Source organism: Pogoniulus pusillus, chromosome 11, assembly GCF_015220805.1.
Source record: "Pogoniulus pusillus isolate bPogPus1 chromosome 11, bPogPus1.pri, whole genome shotgun sequence".
Classification (NCBI taxonomy): domain Eukaryota; kingdom Metazoa; phylum Chordata; class Aves; order Piciformes; family Lybiidae; genus Pogoniulus; species Pogoniulus pusillus.
This window is the reverse complement of record NC_087274.1, coordinates 13,935,490-13,957,435: the sequence shown is the minus strand read 5'-3', so window position 1 is coordinate 13,957,435 and position 21,946 is coordinate 13,935,490. Positions and strand designations below refer to the sequence as shown.

The 21,946-nt window shown below is 45.5% G+C and overlaps 1 protein-coding gene across 3 annotated transcripts; it reads left to right on the top strand.

The window, feature by feature from the left end:
- The first annotated feature begins 2,459 nt into the window (after nt 1–2,459).
- Nucleotides 2,460–21,877, top strand: LOC135179385 (myosin-1B). Of its 3 annotated transcripts, none has more exons than XM_064151136.1 (38): nt 2,460–2,663; nt 2,753–2,896; nt 3,239–3,395; nt 3,970–3,997; nt 4,096–4,213; nt 4,294–4,386; nt 4,499–4,562; nt 4,644–4,742; nt 4,846–4,949; nt 5,031–5,169; nt 5,348–5,466; nt 5,556–5,705; nt 6,315–6,485; nt 6,732–7,037; nt 7,772–7,843; nt 8,139–8,226; nt 8,313–8,430; nt 9,264–9,387; nt 9,471–9,607; nt 10,134–10,389; nt 12,254–12,496; nt 12,582–12,758; nt 12,843–12,988; nt 13,080–13,170; nt 13,259–13,648; nt 14,246–14,372; nt 15,294–15,412; nt 15,724–15,920; nt 16,324–16,507; nt 16,594–16,759; nt 16,930–17,054; nt 17,249–17,557; nt 17,650–17,853; nt 18,617–18,742; nt 18,834–19,004; nt 19,091–19,195; nt 19,475–19,570; nt 21,597–21,877. In XM_064151136.1, exons 1-38 carry the CDS (start codon nt 2,460–2,462, stop codon nt 21,750–21,752), a joined length of 5,823 nt encoding a protein of 1,940 aa, XP_064007206.1. In that variant the 3' UTR covers nt 21,753–21,877. The 3 variants fall into 3 exon arrangements, with proteins under 3 accessions (XP_064007206.1, XP_064007204.1, XP_064007205.1); XM_064151134.1 differs by having other exon boundaries at nt 6,732–7,041; nt 7,770–7,843; XM_064151135.1 differs by having other exon boundaries at nt 6,732–7,045; nt 7,774–7,843.
- The last annotated feature ends 69 nt before the right edge of the window (nt 21,878–21,946 follow it).

Below are 21,946 nucleotides of genomic sequence, written 5' to 3'. Positions count from 1 at the left end.
CCAAACCATGGAAGTGCTAAAAGAAAGCACTCTCCAAACTTTCTTATGAGCTCTCTCGTGCCTCTGAAAATGTGGCACGATTGTGACATACTTAGATAAGCAAATATTAATAATCATGGGGAAAGGAAGGAAGGATGGAACCTTCTTGTGTAACCAGAGAGAGAGAGGTGGCACAGCAATTACTATGGAAGCCTTAAATATTTGCATCCAGGACCATTAACTGCTCACCTCAAAATGAGAAAATGTCAAGAAGCTATGATCTAGACTATGTAAGTAGCATGGTCTGTGTAGAGTATATAACTAGCATGACCTACACAGAATACATAACGAGCACGGTTTGAATAAGGAGAGGAGAGTTTGAAACCATGCATACATGGTTTGAATAAGGAAAGGAGAGTTAGCATAGCAGCCTTTTCAGGCAAAAAAAATTATAAACCATTCAAAATAGTCATCAAATACTTCAAAAAGTCAGTCTCAATGATACATATAGTGTATATTGTTTTCTCAAAGTGTTTAGTTTGAGTCAGAGGAGGCTGAGGAGAGACCTCATTGCTGTCCACAGCTACCTGAAAAGACATTGTGGAGAGGCTGCTGCTGGGCTCTGCTCACAAGTAAAGAGACAGAACAAGGGGGAATGGCCTCAAGATGAGCCTGGGTAGGTTTAGATTAGACATTAGGAAAAAGTTTTTCGTGGAGTGAGTGGTCAGGCACTGGAATGAGCTGCCCAGGGAGATGGTGGAGTCACCCATCCTGGATGTGTTTAAGGGTTGTTTGGATGTGGTGCTTAGGGATATGGTTTAAGGTGAATCTTGTAGAGTAGGGATATAGGTTGGACTTAGTGATCCTGAGAGGATTTTCCAACATGGATGGTTCTGTGATTCTGTGATAGGATGTTATCATAATATAGCCTAATCTTATCTATCTATCTATCTATCTATCTATCTATCTATCCTGTATATCGTAATTATACCAGAGGCAAATTGCAATTACAGCCTAAAACATCTACACAGAAATGCAGTATGCAATATATATGCATTACACCTGAGGTACACTACTACACTATACTGATGCTATATGCTAGCATAGCATAACCTAACATATATATAATACTCTGGTATTATTAACCTGTGATTCTGGGATTATTCCTCTAATGAACCCTGTAAAAAAATGTGGGATGGTACAGGTAAATCACCAGGTAAAACTGATGGTGAAAGACTGGGTCCATTTTACAGCCTTAAGTAATTATTCTGCTCAATGGTCTCAATTGATAAGTAGCCCTTTAGCAAAAGGGATAACCATTTAGTTAGAAACAAAGTTGTCAGTCAGGGGATTGTACCCAGGCATCTGAAATGAGAACACTGAGTTGGCATCAAGTCTGTCTTTGCAGGCTGAGAAGGCAAAGCAGGTTTGTTCACGTGTAAGCAGTGGAGTGAGTTTTGTAGCACACAGAAATGATTCCAGGCTGGCCACACTGTGATGCTGAGACTGGAGTAGGGTTTAAAAGAGACTTTATGAAAATATTGCAAAGTTCAGAGTATCTTCCCTGAAACCAAAGTCAAACTCTCAAGGAAAAGTTGACAGACTATTTGATTTTCACCTAGAGATCTGCCATAGGTGCAAGTGTTGATAGGGAAATGAGTTCCTTAGCTGATTGGGGGAAAGCTCTTCAAAATCCAAACTGCAGGTGATGAACCCAGATAAAATTAGGCTAAAAAAATTAAAAATTGGAAGAAGAATCATTTTGGAACAATCCACCTACGTGCCAGCTTCACGATTGCATGCAATTTTTCAGCCGGGACAGTTGTTCGCTCCAACATATGGTTACACAGCAGTGCCTGAATGCGAGCGGCACAGTTCCTGTTACAGAAGAGATCAAAGCAGAGAATATCAGCTTTGTCTGCTAGCAGATGGATCTGTGCAATAGTTGAAATGCTTGACAACTTGCACTATTTTACCCCAAGGGAATGTCTTTAATGAGAGGTGCTAATAATATCAACTTTTTCTCATAGCCAGGGTAGATTGCCTCTTCCAGTACTTTGAGTAAACAAATCCAATAGTCTGAAAGGTGCTAAACAAAAAAAGACATGAGAGGCCTTCCAAAGCTCTAAAAGTGGGAATATCTAGTGAGTACAGTCCTTGCAGCCTTGAAAAGCATCTGTGTGTCCTGTTAATTCAACAAATGAGTGGGGAAAACCCCGCAGAAATTATTCCTTTGGGGTCATTCCAAAAGCCTAGAGATCTGACTACACAGAACAGATATAAAGGGAAGAAAATGACAGAACAGAGCTCTGAGTGAGCAAAAAATGGAAAGAGCCAATTCAAGTGGTTCATATATAGACCTGAGCACCACCTAAGCCACCGTGCTGTAGGAGTGTCCTTCCATCAGTACTGTAATGCATTTTCTACCCTCACAGCTCCTTGCTGCCCTAGCCCTAGGGAAGGGAAAGTAAACAGCAGCCATGTCGACGGATGCCGAGATGGCCATCTTTGGGGAGGCAGCTCCCTACCTGCGCAAGTCAGAGAAGGAGAGAATCGAGGCCCAGAACAAGCCCTTTGATGCCAAATCATCTGTCTTTGTGGTGCATGCAAAGGAATCCTATGTGAAAAGCACAATCCAGAGTAAAGAAGCAGGAAAGGTCACCGTCAAGACTGAAGGTGGAGAAGTGAGTGAAAGAAAATAAATGCTTAAGAATACAATTTAACCCTCTTGTGGCCTTTTAGATGGCAAATATCTCTCTCCTGTCTTTTCCAGACTCTTACCGTGAAGGATGACCAAATCTTCTCCATGAACCCTCCCAAGTATGACAAGATTGAGGACATGGCCATGATGACCCACCTGCACGAACCCGCTGTGCTGTACAACCTCAAAGAGCGTTATGCAGCCTGGATGATCTACGTGAGTAGCAGCAGCAGGAGCAGGTTCTTGCTTCTGAGGAGATGGAGACCCTTGTCTATCTCTCCAAAGACTGTCCTGACTTCTTGCCTCCATTTCTCTTAAATTTTCTATTTGTCCTTTCCTCCTTGTGTGTTTTCCTCCTGCTGTTCATAGCCTCTCCCTTTTCTCCACAGTTTTACCTTTTCTGGTCATATGTTATACCTGAGCTGTTCTCTGATAGGTTATTCCTTCACTTTATGTCCTTTCACGACTCTAAGTCTCCCCAGAGCATCAGTCACCTCTGCCTTATCAATAATTCTCCTCAGCTTTCCAAAGCTAACATCACATTCCCCTTGCCCACAGACCTACTCGGGTCTCTTCTGTGTCACTGTCAACCCCTACAAGTGGCTGCCGGTGTACAACCCGGAGGTGGTGTTGGCCTACCGAGGCAAGAAGCGCCAGGAGGCTCCTCCACACATCTTCTCCATCTCTGACAACGCCTATCAGTTCATGCTGACTGGTGAGTTAGTTGATGTCTCTCACAGCAGCCTAACCCAAGCCACCCCACTGATCTCCCTGCAGCATGTGACAAGCCAGCTAAAAGCATCACAGAGAAGTTTGTCTGAGAGCTGCTCTGAGCTATGCAGGAATTAATTTCCAGTGCCTGTGATCCAGGAGCCTGCCTGGGCTCAGCTCTGAGTCCTGTGTGCACTTCATTGTATGGAATTCCACACTCAGCACTGCACAAACATTGTTTGTTACCTTTTTGCACTGCTGGGACAAGAATCACAGTTCCACAAAGCCTCTGCTCCAGCACAGGTAGGCAGCTGGATTAGATCTCTAGCTGAGAACTGTGTGAGGGGCAGGTGGGCACAGAGCTTGTGTGAGGAACATTCTATGCATAGTTTCAAATTACACTATCTACTGTTGGTGTCTGGGAGGAAATAAAGTGATCCTGGATTATTTGAACTGCTTGGACTGCTACTCTTGGCCATTTTAGAAGAGTCCTAAACTTACATTGACAGCTTTACTTCTTGTTCAGCTTAGCATTACATAGGACAACTGCTAACAGTCTTTCACTCTGCCTCTCACAGATCGGGAGAACCAGTCCATCCTCATCACGTAGGTACCCTCCCTTCTCTCATCCCTGTGGCGCTGCCCTGTGCCAGGAGACCTCCTGCCTGACCACAGGCTCTCTGCTTCCCCCTTTGCTCTGGCAGTGGAGAATCCGGTGCAGGGAAGACTGTGAACACCAAGAGAGTCATCCAGTACTTTGCAACAATTGCAGCCAGTGGGGACAAGAAGAAGGAGGAGCAGCAGCCAACAGGCAAGATGCAGGTGAGCTTCTGCGTGTAGGAACCGGCACCTGTCAGACTGATCCCTGAGCTGTATCATGACATTCAGATTTCTATTTTAAGGGGACACTTGAAGATCAAATCATCAGTGCCAACCCACTGCTGGAGGCCTTTGGCAATGCCAAGACCGTCAGGAATGACAACTCCTCACGCTTTGTAAGTTGTGGCCTGGCACAAAGTGACTTCTCTCCTGCCAGTGCATGGGCTCCAATGTTCAGCAGCCACTGCTGCTACAACACACCTCCACTGGCTTTTCTGCTCCTCTCAGGGTAAATTCATCAGAATCCATTTTGGTGCCACGGGAAAATTGGCTTCTGCTGACATCGAGACGTGTAAGTGACCACCTCGGCCTGGGGCTGTTGCTGCCAACCTTCCTCAGCTCCTTCACAACTCTGTCCTACCTTCCTTGACAGATCTGCTGGAGAAGTCCAGAGTCACTTTCCAGCTCAAGGCAGAAAGAAGCTACCACATCTTCTACCAGATCATGTCCAACAAGAAGCCAGAGCTCATCGGTAGGGAAGATCACAAACTCCTGCAGACAAGGTCAGGGGACAGCACTGCCTTCCTCTGTGAGCCTCTCACCTCTGACCTGTTCCTCTTGTGGCTGCCTTTCAGAGATGTTACTCATCACCACCAACCCATACGACTACCTGTACGTGAGTCAAGGGGAGATCACAGTTCCCAGCATCAACGACCAGGAAGAGCTGATGGCCACGGATGTGAGTAGCACAGGCAAGCTTTCTGCACTGCACTCTGCTCTCTAACAGGCCTGCCACTTACTCAAGTGACTCTCTTGGCAGAGTGCCATTGACATCCTGGGCTTCACTCCTGACGAGAAGACAGCCATCTACAAGCTGACAGGGGCTGTCATGCACTACGGGAACCTCAAGTTCAAGCAGAAGCAGCGTGAGGAGCAGGCAGAGCCTGACGGCACAGAAGGTACCAGCGCAATACAGGCACAGCACAGCTTACACCAAACACTCCCTGGCACAGGCAGTGACTGAGGCTCAGAACCCTGCACTCAGCCTGCTCATCTGCCCAGATGCTACTATTGTAGAGCTGCAGTGTGTCTGGATCAGAGCTAATATTTGATCCTGCTTTATGTTTACATCCTTAGTTGCTGACAAGGCTGCCTACCTGATGGGTCTGAACTCAGCAGACCTGCTCAAGGCTCTCTGCTACCCTCGAGTCAAGGTTGGGAATGAATACGTGACCAAAGGACAAACTGTGCAGCAGGTAAGCAACAACTGATGAGAGAAAACAAATTACAAGAAGGAAAAACTTTGAATTTCCTTTTAAGCCTTGCATGGGGACTTTTTCTTTAGGTGTACAATTCCGTTGGTGCCCTGGCAAAATCTGTCTTTGAGAAGATGTTCCTGTGGATGGTCGTTCGCATCAACCAGCAGCTGGACACCAAGCAGCCCAGGCAGTACTTCATTGGTGTGCTGGACATTGCTGGCTTTGAGATCTTTGATGTAAGAGGAGGATCTTCGTACAAATATCCTCACATAGGCATTAAGAGACTTGACCAGTCTGGGTTTGGTTGGTTGTTTTTTATTGCATTATTCATTTGTTCTTATTTCTGGATAATCCTGGCAGCCCTGTAGGAATGGCACTCTTTCAGTTCTCATCACTTGTATTATGTCTCAAGGGCTGCAGGTTTTTAGAGATATTCTTTGTTGTGTGCAGAAGTGAAAACTGCAGTGCAAAACAAATAGGAAAATGTTGAACAAGTGATAGGTAATAGCAGAAAGAGATTTTTAAGGAAGTTAAAATATGTCACCTTGAAGTAAGATTTTGTTGATACCGAAGCCAGATTTCCTCTGAGTGACTGAGAAGAGACTGGCAGTGCAAATTGAAGTAGATGAAAAGCTGTCCTTGGACTAAGCTCTGCGACTCCTTTCAGAGTTCAGAAATACATTGAGACATAGGACAGCTACAGGATGAGACTGTCCAGTCCTGTGACTAGAAATTCAGGATGGCAGTCAGGGAAATGTTAATGGATTGAAAGTAAAACCTCTTGGAATATGGCAAGCGTTTCTAAAATTGAACTGTACAAAAAAGTAAATCTCTGCATTCTGCAGTTCAACAGCCTGGAGCAGCTCTGCATCAACTTCACCAATGAGAAACTGCAACAGTTCTTCAACCACCACATGTTCGTGCTGGAGCAGGAGGAGTACAAGAAGGAAGGGATTGAGTGGGAGTTCATTGACTTTGGCATGGACCTGGCTGCCTGCATTGAGCTCATTGAGAAGGTATTGCTGTAATTTACTGTGTCTAATATTTTCAGGAATGCAGGGGGGTTATATATTTATATATGAAAGGGTTTTATGTGTTTATAGACATAGCTTGAAAGCATAAATGTGATGCTGTAAATACAGACATCGAGATTATTTTACTATTTGCTCTGCTGAGCAGAAGAGCAATTCCTGAGAGTTACTTCTTTATTTGGGATTCTTTCTGCCTTTGTGCATCTTCCTCTTTCCTTTCATTTCTCCCAGCCCATGGGCATCTTCTCCATCCTGGAAGAGGAGTGCATGTTCCCCAAGGCAACTGACACCTCTTTCAAGAACAAGCTCTATGACCAGCATCTGGGCAAGTCCAACAACTTCCAGAAGCCCAAACCTGGCAAAGGCAAGGCTGAGGCTCACTTCTCCCTGGTGCACTATGCTGGCACAGTGGACTACAATATCACTGGCTGGCTGGAGAAGAACAAGGACCCCCTGAATGAAACTGTTGTGGGTCTGTACCAGAAATCATCCCTGAAGACCCTGGCCTTGCTCTTTGCCTCTGCTGGTGGGGCAGAAGCAGGTGAGTTCTCTGAAATTACTTCTACTACAATTTACAGGGGAGGAGGAAATGGCAATAATTCTTTGCGAGATAGTTTAGGTTTCAAAAATGGAAAACTCAAAACTTCATCTGCATTTTGGAACTCAGTCACTCAGACTTATAAAGGGTATTACATTTCCATTGTGATCTTTAATAGATCTGTAGGTTTGGAGACCAACCACCCACACCACAGTGACACAGGTTACCTGACAAGTCACATTCTGCATTGTGGGGCACTCTCATTTACTCCAGGGAATGCAATCAAATGCTTCAGTATGATGCTACATTTATGCACACCTTTAGATGCCAAGATACCCTGAGGCTGCATTTGATGTGCTAACTATTTATTTATTTATTTATTTATTTAAATTACTTCCTATGCCTCATTTTTATTTCCTGTTTACATTCTCTTAACTTCATCTTGGAGCTATTAGATCTCACTCTGCTATCATCTGAAAAACCTCAGGTCTAAGACTGTAACTCAACTTTGTATGGACTTGGAAATTTTGACCATTTCATTACATTTTCTTTTTTTTTTATGATGGGCACACAATGTTTTTTCAGATTCTAACCATATTCTTTCTTCCTTCCTTCCTTCCTTCCTTCCTTCCTTCCTTCCTTCCTTCCTTCCTTCCTTCCTTCCTTCCTTCCTTCCTTCCTTCCTTCCTTCCTTCCTTCCTTGTTTTATTTTTAATTTAACTGTTGTTTAGAGAGCGGTGGTGGCGGCAAAAAGGGTGCCAAGAAGAAGGGTTCCTCTTTCCAGACCGTTTCAGCTCTTTTCCGGGTACTGTCAAATAATCATTACAAATGTTACTGGAAGATTATATAGCAAATTCAGTTCAGAAACCCATTAGATTCATCTAATACACAAAATCCTTAGTTATAAAAAGGCTACAGGCATGTGTCTCTTAATAAAGAAGGGTTCTCATTGAGTCCTTGGGAGTTTCTTCCATAACTGCCCAAAAGTTCTGAAAAACACCCCAGCTGATGATGGGCTGATTGCAGTGGTTTTATTCCATCTAACACTGGGATTGTCCAAGTGACATTTTTAAACCCAAGTCTTTGCTTTTGCTCTTAAGGAAAATTTAAACAAGCTGATGAGCAATCTGCGAAGCACACATCCCCACTTCGTGCGGTGCCTCATTCCTAATGAAACAAAAACACCTGGTAAGTTGTTTGCATTGGAAGATGTGGTAAATCTGTTCTCCTCTGGCCAGAACAGTAAAGTAGCAACTCATTAAGTGATTTATTAGGTGCCATGGAGCATGAGCTGGTGCTGCACCAGCTGCGCTGTAACGGCGTGCTGGAAGGGATCCGAATCTGCAGGAAGGGATTCCCCAGCAGAATCCTCTATGCAGACTTCAAACAGAGGTGAGATTCCAGGTCATCCATCCTCCATAACATCCATCAAGGCTGAATAATTTGCATTTCCATATCTTCTAACTATGGTGGGAGCTATGGGAAGGGTTCACTGTACTTAAGCTTTAGGTATGCAAAGATCCATTGCCCAAGTTAGTCACCCAGCTCCCTTCTGTTGCTCACCAGACTAACAGACACCTTAAAGAGCAGTTATTTATTTCTATCTTTGATTCATATTCTGGTATGAGAGAAAGCAGTTTTTTTAAGTTAACTATCTAGAATTAAAGTTAATTAGCTTAGACTTAATTAAGTTCTGGGCAGCAACGTAAGATGACTTGTAGCTCTCAGCATGGCTACAAGTGAAATAAATGAAGTTAAATATAACTAAAGAAACCAGAGGTTATTCTATACTAACTTGTTGGGGGAAACAAAATAAAAAGATCTTGCATCTTATTCTGTGTCAGCTGGAAGCTACTCAATATGTACTGCTACTGTTTGGGATCAAGAATTGCTCCTCCTCTCCATATACTTTGTTCTTACTTGGAGACAAGGCATTAGACAACAAGATATGCCAGATGTGCCAGTACTTGCACATGGGAATAAATACTCACTCTGTGTCAAGAATTCCTGAAGTTAGGAAAGTGCAAGGCTTTTTTCCTAGAAGCATGTTTACCCATGAAAATGTGGTTTCTAAATCAATAGAAGAGAGTTCAGGCTCATTCACCTTCCTTCCACCCTTCATCCACCCTTCATCCACTTTCAGAGAGCTTCAGCAATGGCAGCAGTTAGTGCAAGTTTGATGGAGTTTCCAGAATCTAACCTTTGTATTCTACTTCCTCCCATAGATACAAGGTGCTTAATGCCAGTGCCATCCCAGAGGGACAGTTCATTGACAGCAAGAAGGCTTCTGAGAAGCTTCTTGGGTCAATCGATGTGGACCACACCCAGTACAAATTTGGCCACACCAAGGTACAGTCTCCTTGACTCACTCAGTGTGTGCCTGTGCTGTGCTCTGCCTGGCAGTCAGGTGCTGCAATGTTCTCTTTCCCAAGGTGTTCTTCAAAGCTGGGCTGCTGGGACTCCTGGAGGAGATGAGGGATGAGAAGCTGGCACAGCTCATCACCCGCATGCAGGCCATGTGCAGGGGTTACCTGATGAGAGTGGAGTTCAAGAAAATGATGGAGAGGAGGTAGATACTTATTTTGCCTGCTAGACCAACCCTAATGAGGTACCAACGACATGAATTCATTTCACCAATAGGGATGCATTTGGGAGTGTACCTTGGCAGTAGATGAAGTAGTACAAAATTCCAATTTAAGAGAAAAAACTATAATTTTTAACTTCTAGAATCCTTTCTACTAATTTTTGCTAAATTGAGTAAATGGCTACCTTTTGTGTGTGTCCAGAAACCAGATGTCTAGTCTATACTAATTATTCTAGGTCATTATTATAATCAGTAGCGAAAAACACTGACTTCCAGCACAAACAAGGACCCTCTTCCCTTGTATAACTTCGCTGTACTAGAGGTGTTCCTTTTCTTTTGCCATGAACCAAACATCTGAACTCCAAAACTGTCCATAGAGTTTTTATGTACACAGGAACCAGAGTATATAATATTATATGGACAATTTCATGTTGCACATATGAATGCATGAAATGAAATGAAATATGTGTTAGCAGCCTAAAAGTATGTAATCTTTTTCATTACCTTGCAGGGAGTCCATCTTCTGCATCCAGTACAATGTTAGGTCCTTCATGAATGTCAAGCACTGGCCCTGGATGAAGCTGTTCTTCAAGATCAAGCCCTTGCTGAAGAGCGCAGAGTCTGAGAAGGAGATGGCCAACATGAAGCAAGAGTTTGAGAAAACCAAGGAGGATCTTGCAAAGTCTGAGGCCAAGAGGAAAGAGCTGGAGGAGAAAATGGTGGCCTTGCTGCAGGAGAAAAATGACCTGCAGTTGCAAGTGCAGGCTGTGAGTATTGCTAATGTTTTATTGCTGATGCTTTCTAATGTCCTGTGCAAAAGTATCCCAAAGGTCTCAGTAACAGACACATTACCCCCAAACAGTATTTACTTTAAAAACAGACATGAAAAGGAAAACCACAAAGAAGATTTAAGCTGAAACCCATAAATATGAATAAATTTGTGATGGATTATTGCAGCTGGTTCCTTACACTTTTAAATCAAGAGAGAAGTAATCAGTTTCCAGTTCCTACATATTACAATGAAGCAAGATTATTTTAAATCACAAAGGGCAACTATCCAGCAGCAATTTTCATCTCTTCATAAAAAAAAATAAAATCCAGTACATAAATTTTGATATCAACTGGTGAATGAAGGTGAGATTTGGAGAACCACAAGTGGATTCAGGTTAAGTAGGAGAGGCTGAGAGTGTCAGGAATTTCTCTCACCTTTGTGTCTCCTCAGGACAAACACCAATGGAAATGAAGTCTTTCTCTTTTCACCTAGGAATAAAAAAGTTGCAACGATAATCCCCTTTAAACTTTTTTTACCACTAAAGCAAGAGTGTGGTTAGTAGGTTGAGGGAGATTCTCCTGCCCCTCTACTCTGCCTTGGTAAGGTCACATCTGGAGTACTGTGTTCAGTTCTGAGCCCCCCAGTTCAAGAAGGACATAAGAGGCTTAAGAGAATCCAGCACAGGGCCACAAAGATGGTGAAGGGAATGGAACATCTCTCTTAAAAAGAGCCTGGGGGAGCTGGGGCTCTTTAGCTTGGAGAAGAGGAAACTGAGAGGTGACCTCATCAATGTTTATCAATATGTAAAGGTGAGTGGCAGAAGGCTGGAGCCAGGCTCTGCTGGGTGATGCCCAGTGACAGGACAAGGTGCAGTGGTGGAAGCTGAGGCATAGGAAGTTCCATGGAAACATGAGGAGGAATTTTTTTCCCTGTGAGGGTGACAGAACCCTGGAATAGACTGCCCAGGGGGACTATAGAGTCTCTCTCTCTGGAGATATTCAAAACCCACCTGGACGGGTTCCTGAGTGATCTGCTCTAGGTGATCCTGCTCTGGCAGGGGGGTTGGACTGGGTGAGCTTTTGAGGTCACTTCCAGCCTCTGAAATTCTGTGATTCTATGATTCCAAAGATTAGGACTTATCTGACACCATTTCAATGTCTAAAGGACAGAAGTCTGCATCTGGGCTAGTAGCTTCAGGTTTTGTCTTCACCAATGAGACATTCATTCCCTAAGAATACAACACAAGTTGTCCACCACTGTAAAGAAGTTTCTCCTCATGCTGAGGTGAAACCTATCATGCTCATGTTTGCATCCACGAGGACTACAAATATGTCTGATACAGCCTCTTGAAATTGTGATCTTGAATCTTGAAAAAAAAAAAAAAGAAAGAAAATTAAATTAATTCTCAGTAAATACATTTGGGAGGGTTGCAATAAGACTTTCTTAGCTGCTTGGATGGAGTTTTTAGCACTTTAAACACTACATGTTTGAAAATGTGCCTTCAGGGTTGCAGTTGTATGTTAATAAGCTCATTAACTGCATGCAGTAAATAAGGTCCTTTAAAAAAAGTATTCAGAGCTTGTATTTAGAGTGTGACAATTCATTCCCTTACTTCTGGGCTGGAGGCAATCAAAGGAAAATGGACATCCGCAGGATCACAGGATATTAGACGTTGGAAGGAACCTCTGGAGATCTCTGAGTCCAAGCTTCCTGCCAGAGCAGCACCACAGGGTCTGGAGTAGTGGGTTTTAAATTAAAAGGATATTGTAAAGCTGCTTTGTAAAATAATAATTAATTGTTTCAAAAGAGAAAAAAAGTAATTATTTGACAATTATTTTCTCTAAATAAATCACATCTAGGAAGCTGATGGTTTGGCTGATGCTGAGGAGAGATGTGACCAGCTCATCAAAACCAAAATCCAGCTGGAAGCCAAAATTAAGGAGCTGACAGAGAGAGCAGAAGATGAAGAAGAACTGAATGCTGAGCTGACTGCCAAGAAGAGAAAACTGGAGGATGAATGCTCAGAGCTGAAGAAAGATATTGATGACCTTGAGCTAACACTGGCCAAGGTGGAGAAGGAAAAGCATGCCACTGAGAACAAGGTAAGAGGCAGGAGAGGTCCCACACAACTCACAAAAGAGCACTGTATTGACTTCCTTTAGTTACACCTCTTCCTTCTTCTCAAAGGTGAAAAACCTCACAGAGGAGATGGCAGCTCTGGACGAGACCATTGCCAAGCTGACAAAAGAGAAGAAAGCTCTCCAAGAGGCTCATCAGCAGACACTGGATGACCTGCAGGCAGAGGAGGACAAAGTCAACACTCTGACCAAAGCTAAAACCAAGCTGGAGCAGCAAGTGGATGATGTAAGCACACAGGCAAAGAGCAAGAAGAGGACAGGGGTGGAGTTTGAGATGCTTGGCAGAGCACTGATGGCTTCTTCTCTTTAGCTGGAAGGGTCCCTGGAGCAAGAGAAGAAACTGCGCATGGACCTGGAGAGAGCCAAGAGGAAACTGGAAGGAGACCTGAAGATGAACCAGGATTCCATAATGGACCTGGAAAATGATAAGCAGCAGCTGGATGAGAAGCTGAAGAAGTAAGTGTGGCTCCATGTGGGGCAGCTGAGCACAGGGCTGGGGAACTTGTCTGTTTCCTCTGAGCTCTAACATGGTTTGCTTTGCCCAAAGGAAAGACTTTGAGATCAGCCAGATCCAGAGCAAAATCGAGGATGAGCAGGCCCTGGGCATGCAATTGCAGAAGAAGATCAAGGAGCTGCAGGCAAGTCTCTGTGGGTTCTCCTCTTTCACCCAGACTCAGGGCAGGCAGGAGAAGGGCATGGGTGTGAAGGGTCCCTTGTGTTCCCCAGGCTCGCATTGAGGAACTGGAGGAGGAAATTGAGGCCGAGCGAACGTCTCGGGCAAAAGCAGAGAAGCATCGAGCTGACCTCTCACGGGAGCTGGAGGAGATCAGTGAGCGCCTGGAAGAGGCAGGGGGAGCTACAGCAGCTCAGATCGATATGAACAAGAAGCGAGAGGCAGAGTTCCAGAAGATGCGTCGTGACCTGGAAGAGGCCACGCTGCAGCACGAGGCCACGGCTGCCGCCCTGCGCAAGAAGCACGCGGACAGCACCGCTGAGCTTGGGGAGCAGATCGACAACCTGCAGAGAGTGAAGCAGAAGCTGGAGAAGGAGAAGAGTGAGCTCAAAATGGAGATTGATGACTTGACCAGTAACATGGAGTCTGTCACCAAAGCCAAGGTAGTTAAAATACATCTTTGTAGTAATTCCAACATCATCAAGTATTCATAGTGTAGCATAGAAATTTGAGTTACTCATTCTCTAAAATAAGCAATTGCACTTCACAACTTGGTTTTATTTGGTTCAGCACTGGTATAATAATTTATTGCATCCTTCAGGTGAGATGTAAGACTCTTAACCCCAGGGACTGTACGGTCTTATTGTTGGTTCAGAATATTGTGACAGTGAAATGAAAGATGCTGATCTTATCAGTCCTCCTGTTCCCCCTAAAATATTAATCACTCCTACCATACTCTGCCCTTTTTATTTCCATTTCTCTTCCCTTAAGTAATTCAATGACAAAATCACTAAGAGCCCAACAGAAATGTGCATTAATTCCTCATGTCACAGTGTCCCAGCATCCTTCTTGGCTATAGAAAATCTAGAGCACACATTAAGAAATGACACAAGTGTTGGAATTGGGGATGCACACTTCAGATGGAGGTTTATCAGCTGATACACTTTGATTTTAGTTCTAAATCAATGGTTTCTTTACTGCCATTTCTAAGACTTCAGGTTGTCAGTAATTCCACCACCTTTCATTCTCCCTGCAAACAGGCAAACCTGGAGAAGATGTGTCGCTCCCTAGAAGACCAACTCAGTGAGATCAAGACAAAGGAGGAGGAACAGCAGCGCACAATTAACGACCTCAACGCTCAGAGAGCTCGGCTGCAAACAGAATCTGGTAAGACATTTCTGGGTTTTAAGGGAACACTCCATATTACCTGGGGCTTTAAAAAGAAAGGTCAAAATGACCAGAGGGTCTCGGTGGAAATTAAAGTTGAATATGAGCCAGAAATGCACCCTTGCAACTAAGGAGGCCAACATAATCCTGAGCTGTACTAAGACAAGGGTTCGCAGCAGTTTAAGAGGGGGTGGTCCTTGCCCCGAACCAGCTCTCCTGGATGTCTATGATTCTATGACTCTGACTCTGTGCCAGTCTCCTCAGCATCTCCTCAGAGAGATACAGATAGGCTGAAGCAGCACCAATATGTATTAAAGGGGCTGAATGACCAGTCACAGGAACAACATCTCCAGGAGTATGTTGGAGTCTCCACCACTGGAGTAGTAATCTTATTTGGGATCCATTGGAGTCTCCACTCAAGAGTAGTAATCTTATTTGGGATCCATTGGAGTCTCCACTCAAGAGTAGTAATCTTATTTGGGATCCATTCCCATGAAAGGCAAAATGAGATGACTTTCTAAGGTCCCTCGCAATGGTGATTCACTGATCAGAGTTTCAAAGAATTCATATATCCCATAACCTTAATCCTTCTACTTCCCAGGAGACACTCAGGGGAAATCAGTGATACAGTTGATTTCATACACGATGAAGCACTCATTCTGTAAGCTCGAGGCTTAAAGTGACCACTGGACTTAGTGCAAACTTACAGTCAGGCTATTCAGTTATTGTAGAACTCTATCTCATTTCTTGCACATAAAATCAATAGTTTGGCATACTTGGAAATGTAGACAAGTAAATAGGATTCCATGACAAAAACAATAATTGCTTAAGACAAAATGATTTCATGTGCATTTAATTATCAATATTAACACTTCCAAATAAGTTGTAAAAAGATTATTTTACTCATCGGAACTCCTCCAGGTGAATATTCCCGCCAGGTGGAGGAGAAGGATGCTTTGGTTTCTCAGCTGTCAAGAGGCAAGCAGGCATTCACCCAGCAGATTGAGGAACTCAAGAGGCACCTGGAGGAAGAGATCAAGGTGAGAAGGCTTTCCAAACCCTGCATTAGCCATTGCAGTCCTTCTGTCAAGGAGGAGCTGCAGATACACAAGGAAATCACAGAGTCAACAAGACGAGAGGCAGTAAAAGAAACCACTTGGGCAGTGCAGTGCAGCTCTGGTGACCCTTTTATGCAGTCTGTCTGTGACTTCCTCTGCCAACTGCTGCTTCTTCCTTTCCCAGTCTGGACCTTGCCATCTTCTCCCAGAAGAGCAATGCAGTGTCCATCAGCATTCCAGCCAGGACATTTCCCAGGACATTTCCCATTCACTTTTGCACTCTTTTCCCTCAGGCCAAGAACGCCCTGGCCCACGCCTTGCAGTCTGCTCGCCACGACTGTGACCTGCTGCGGGAGCAGTATGAGGAGGAGCAGGAAGCCAAGGGGGAGCTGCAGAGGGCCCTGTCCAAGGCCAACAGCGAAGTGGCCCAGTGGAGAACCAAATACGAGACGGACGCCATTCAGCGCACGGAGGAGCTGGAGGAGGCCAAGTACGTGGGGAAGGTGGCGTAGGCTGGCAGAGGCCAGGAATGGAAGCTGGAGGAGACCACTGTGATATTGTCAGGAAGAAGTCAATGTTCTGCTTTGGGGTGGGCTGTCAGGAAGAGATAAATGGTAACTAGGAGCAGGGGTAGAAAGGGGAAAGGCAGAAGCAGCAAATCTCTTCAGACACAGAATAGCAAAGGAACCCTTGTCTGAGCAGCAGAGAACTCCTGCAGGCCAGAGTCCAGGCACGGACATACAGTGTCTGGCTGGGAGAAGTCCTGCACCTCTGTGCAAGAGGCCACTGCCTACAATCAGGTGTCTAAGTGTGCTTTTGTGAGGAATACACTGGCTGCACACTCCAGGCTGCCATTTGCTTCCTCACCTGGACCTCTGCTCACCATCTCCCAGGAAGAAGCTGGCACAGCGCCTGCAGGAGGCAGAGGAACATGTTGAAGCTGTCAATGCCAAATGTGCCTCCCTGGAAAAGACAAAGCAGAGGCTGCAGAATGAAGTGGAGGACCTGATGATTGACGTGGAGAGATCAAATGCTGCCTGTGCAGCTCTGGACAAGAAGCAGAAGAACTTTGACAAGGTCTTTTGGGCTCCAGCACTGGGGTGCCAGGGCAGAGCATGCCCTCCTGGCCAGCACATCCACACTCACACCCCATGTCTCCTCAGATCCTGGCAGAATGGAAGCAGAAGTATGAGGAAACGCAGGCTGAGCTGGAAGCCTCCCAGAAGGAGTCTCGCTCTCTCAGCACGGAGCTCTTCAAGATGAAGAATGCCTATGAGGAGTCCTTGGACCACCTGGAAACGCTCAAGCGGGAGAACAAGAACCTGCAGCGTGAGTGCCTGGCACCCTGCTCCTGGGTGCCCTTTCTTGCCACCCAGCAGCCCTGCTGCTCCACATGGCTCTGTGGCTGCAGGTGACAGGGGTGCCTGTCAGGTTGGTGTGGCAGGGCCCTTGCCTTGCTGCTCTGTGCCTGAGTCTGCCATTGGTCTTTGTTCCCCCAGAGGAGATTTCTGACCTGACAGAGCAGATTGCAGAGGGAGGAAAGGCAATTCATGAGCTGGAGAAGGTCAAGAAGCAGGTTGAGCAGGAGAAATCTGAGATCCAGGCTGCCCTGGAGGAAGCTGAGGTACACAAGTATTATTTATTGCTGTTTTACACACCTTGGATCTCATTACAAACACTGTGAAATCATCCCCAGGCAGAAGAGAAAGCATATGTCTATAGAGGTGTAGAGATGCTACCTAAACCTTACATACCTTTCTACTCAGAGCTTCACTTTCACTGTTTCTGACATAAGTATTCTAATTTATTCTTGTCCAGGCCTCCCTGGAACATGAGGAGGGGAAGATCCTGCGCCTCCAGCTTGAGCTCAACCAGGTGAAGGGTGAGATTGACAGGAAGATAGCAGAGAAAGATGAGGAGATTGACCAGATGAAAAGAACCCACCTACGAGTGGTAGAGTCCATGCAGAGCACTCTGGATGCTGAGATCAGGAGCAGGAATGAAGCCCTGCGCCTGAAGAAGAAGATGGAAGGAGACCTGAATGAAATAGAGATCCAGCTGAGCCATGCCAACCGCCAGGCTGCAGAGGCACAGAAGAACCTGAGGAACACACAAGCTGTGCTCAAGGTCCATTGAACCTACTGGTAAATGTCTTAGCCAGCATTTTCAGGACCAAACTATTCTGAATCTTCTTATACTTTCTTTCTATGGCTCTACAGGATACCCAGATCCACCTGGATGATGCTCTCAGGTCACAGGAAGACCTGAAGGAGCAGGTGGCCATGGTGGAGCGCAGAGCAAACCTGCTGCAGGCTGAGATTGAGGAGCTACGGGCAGCCCTGGAGCAAACAGAGAGATGTCGAAAGGTGGCTGAGCAGGAGCTGATGGATGCAAGTGAGCGTGTACAGCTTCTTCATACCCAAGTGAGTTCTCTTGGTGAGAAATTTCGTCCTGCTAATGACACAAGACTTGTAGGCTTTATTCTAGTCACCACTGGAAGCTCAGCTTCAAAAACAAGCGTTAACTTTTCTGAACTATTCACCATGATCACACAGAAAACCACACAGAATGCATCAGGCTGGAAGGGAACCTCAAAGATCACCTCCAGCTGTATCAGGTTGCTCAGAGCCCCATCAAGCCTGACATTGAATGTTTCCAGGGGTGAGGTGTCCAGCCTAAGTCTACCCTGCCCTAATTTCAAACCATTGCCCACTGTCCTATCCCCACAGCCTCTTCTAAACAGTCCCTCCCCAGTCTTCCTGTCAGTCTCCCTCAGATATTGAAATGTAACTATAAGGTTTGAGGTCCTTTCCAACCTAAACTATTCTATGATTCTACTGATTTCTTGTTCCTCTTTTCAGTTGATCCAAGTGGATTTCGTTCCCCTAATTATGTTGAAAAGGAGGCATTTTGCTGACATTCCTCACTCTGTTTCTATAACTTTACTGCATCAGCTGTAGTGGATAAGATGTCACACAGATTATATTCCTAAATGCTCTTTTTCAAATTAATAAATTAATTGTTGGATTAACACAGGGCATTGTTCTGCAGTGATAAGAGATCCTACAGGAAACCTGGGGCTAACAACTTCTCATGGAATTATGTCTGAAGAGATTCAAAATCCTCTTATGCCCTTGATCTGAAATAATGAGCTAGCAAAAACAAGCCTCTGATGCTTTTCTGCAGAACACCAGCTTGATCAACACCAAGAAGAAGCTGGAGACAGACATTGCCCAAATTCAGAGTGAAATGGAGGATACAGTCCAGGAAGCTCGCAATGCTGAAGAGAAGGCCAAGAAGGCCATCACTGATGTGAGTTGGGGGCTCCTTTCACTGCTGTTGCTGGATCATCCCCCAGACTGTCTCCAGCACCAAAATGCCTTTGACCCTTTGCTCTCATCAGGCGGCCATGATGGCAGAAGAGCTGAAGAAGGAGCAGGACACCAGTGCCCACCTGGAGAGGATGAAGAAGAACCTGGACCAGACAGTGAAGGACCTGCAGCACCGTCTGGATGAGGCTGAGCAGCTGGCCCTGAAGGGAGGCAAGAAGCAGATCCAGAAGCTGGAGGCCAGGGTGCGTAGGGCTGGCATTTGTGTGTGAGTGAGTAGATCCCTTGCAGAGATGTCAGGGAAGCTCCAAAGTTGTGCTCCTCCTTGCAGGTGCGGGAGCTGGAAGGGGAGGTGGATGCTGAGCAGAAGCGCAGCGCTGAAGCCGTGAAGGGTGTGCGCAAGTACGAGCGGAGGGTGAAGGAGCTGACCTACCAGGTGAGGCAGGAGACTTCCTTGGCCCAACAGATCCTTCTTGCAGGAAGCCAAAATATAGCCCTTAGGGATTTCTTTCTGTCTTGAATCACAAAGTCAAAAAGGAGAAGAGTGATGGTGAGAAGAAATCCTCTTTCTGATTACGTTAGGAAGCCCTGGGCTATCAGCTCTGTGTTCCTGGGCAGTGGCAGTCAATAAGCAGTGCTACCTTCTGCTTTAAGAAAAGGGCATTTAAAAAGGTGGGGTTAAAACGTGCTTCACTTTCTTGTCCTTATCTTTAAGTCTGAAGAAGACAGGAAGAACATTCTCAGGCTGCAGGATCTGGTGGACAAGCTTCAAACAAAGGTGAAATCCTACAAGAGACAAGCTGAGGAGGCTGTAAGTATTGCACTGTGCAGTCAGTCCCCACCCAGGTGGAGGTGGAATTCTGTGCTGCTCCTTTTCACTGCACAACTCTGTTCAAACCATTAACTTTTTTTTTCTCTTGGTGCACTTGGGAAGGAACAGCTGAAGTGTTCTGGCTGAAGGGCTCACAGGTCTAGAGGGGTGTAAAATACAGTTTCTGGGAGCACTACTGCAGCAGAAACAGTACCAAAGGCTCAGATCAGAACCATGGGTGTAGATCTCTGCTTCTTTTCCCACTCTGTATCCCATGTTTCTCTTTCTCAGGGGGAAAAAAGAATACCTAAAAAAAAGCTAACATATAATTTTATTGCAGTAAATAAATGCCAAATGGAAATATGTATATATTTAATGGAAATAATTGCAATTGGATATAACTATTCAAACAGTCACAGTGCATTAGCAGTAGGACTGTGAGATCCTGGGAGAAGGAACTTGGAGTCCTGGTGAACAAGAAGTTATCCATAAGACAGCAATGTGCCTGTGTGGCCAAGAAGGCCAATGGGATCCTGGGATGCATTAAGGAGAGTGTGTCCGGCAGATTGAGGGAAGTTCTCCTCCCCCTCTACTCTGCCCTAGCAGGAGTCCAGAGGGCTACAAGGATGCTGAAGATACTGGAGCACTGCCTGATGAGGGAAGGTTCAGAGCCCTGGGGCTGCTTAGTCTGCAGAGGAGAGGGCTGAGAAGGGATCTGATCAATGTCTACAAATATCTGAGGGCTGGGGGTCAGGAAGGAAGGGACAGAGACAGCCTTTGTTTACCTGAGTCCTGGGATAGGACAAGAGGCAATGGATGGAAACTCCAGCACAGGAAGTTCCACCTCAATGTGAGGAAGAACTTCTTGACCGTAAAGGTGACAGAGAACTGAGGCAGGCTCTCCAGAGAGGCTGAGGAGTCTCCTTCTCTGGAGTCTTTCCAGCCTTGTCTGGATGTGTTCCTGTGTGACCTGCACTAGATTCTCTGGTCCTGCTCTGGTAGGGGGATTGGACTCGATGATGTCCAGAGGTCACTTCCAACCCCTAACATCCTGTGTTCCTATGATCCTGCTTTGTCAGAGGGCTTGGACTAGGTGACATATTGAGGTTTGTTCCAACCCTTAACATTCTGTGATTCTGTGAGCCATTCCTTTGGACTCCCTACCTTCACTACTCACATGTCACAATCTTCTTCAGTTTCTTTTATTATATGTTCTAAATTTTCCACCACGTAATGGCAAAACAGCACAGCATGCCCAGTGCAGTGTTGCAGCAAGAACATTATCACACAATCACAGAATCAACCGGCTTGGAAAGACCTTTGAGAGCATTGAGTCCAACTTATCACCTAACCCTTCTAATTAAACTAAACCATGGCAATAAGTGTCTCATCCAGACTCCTTTTAAACACCTCTTCAGGCAGCCCATTACAATGTCAATTAGACTTCCAGTGAAGAACATCTTCCTAACATCCAGCCTGAACCCGCCCTTGAACAGCTTGAGGCTGTGTCCTCTTGCTCTGTCCCTAGTTGCCTGGGAGGAGAGACCAGCCCCACCTTGTTGGGAAACACGTTCGGTGGAGCGCTATGGGAAGATGACTCTTTGTTCACCAATATGGTTAGATGGTCAAATCCACGATACAGTGACTTAAATGCATTCTAGCAAGAGGCGTGCTCCACCAAGATTGGTTACAGTCAGAGGGTCCAGAGTTACTTGTAAGGCATCAATAGGTCAGCATACCATAACAATCTGAGGGTCAGCCTCTGGGGCTGGCTAAACTCTGCCCACCTGCAGCTGCACTCCACCCCCTGCAGCTGCATGTGGGGGGAAGCTACCCTGTGCCTGCTATCTAACTCCCAAGATGGATTCAAGGACATTCCCAGCACGGGTTGCTCATGTTTATAATTCTTGTGTGCTCTGCTAACAAGAATTTCTCCAACACCACCTGGCTACAACCTTCTTTCAGGTAGGTATAGACAGCGATAAGGTCCCTAAACCCTACTTTACCTCTTCCTCTCCCCGCCCAGGAGGAGCTCTCCAACGTCAACCTCTCCAAGTTCCGCAAGATCCAGCACGAGCTGGAGGAGGCCGAGGAGCGAGCTGACATTGCGGAGTCACAGGTCAACAAGCTGCGGGCCAAGAGCCGCGAGTTCCAAGGCAAGAAAGGCGAAGGTGAAGAGTGACTGCCTCCAGTGGTGCAAAGTGAAAGAGGGATGCACAAAATGTGAAGCTCTGTCACTTTGGTGTTGCAATCGCTGCCTAGTCCTTCATCAGTCTTTAGATAATCAACGCCTAGACAATAAAAATCGTAGAGCTTTTCCCATGGAAAGAATTCAAAGTTCATTGTTGCACTTTAATCATTATCCTGAATTCTTAG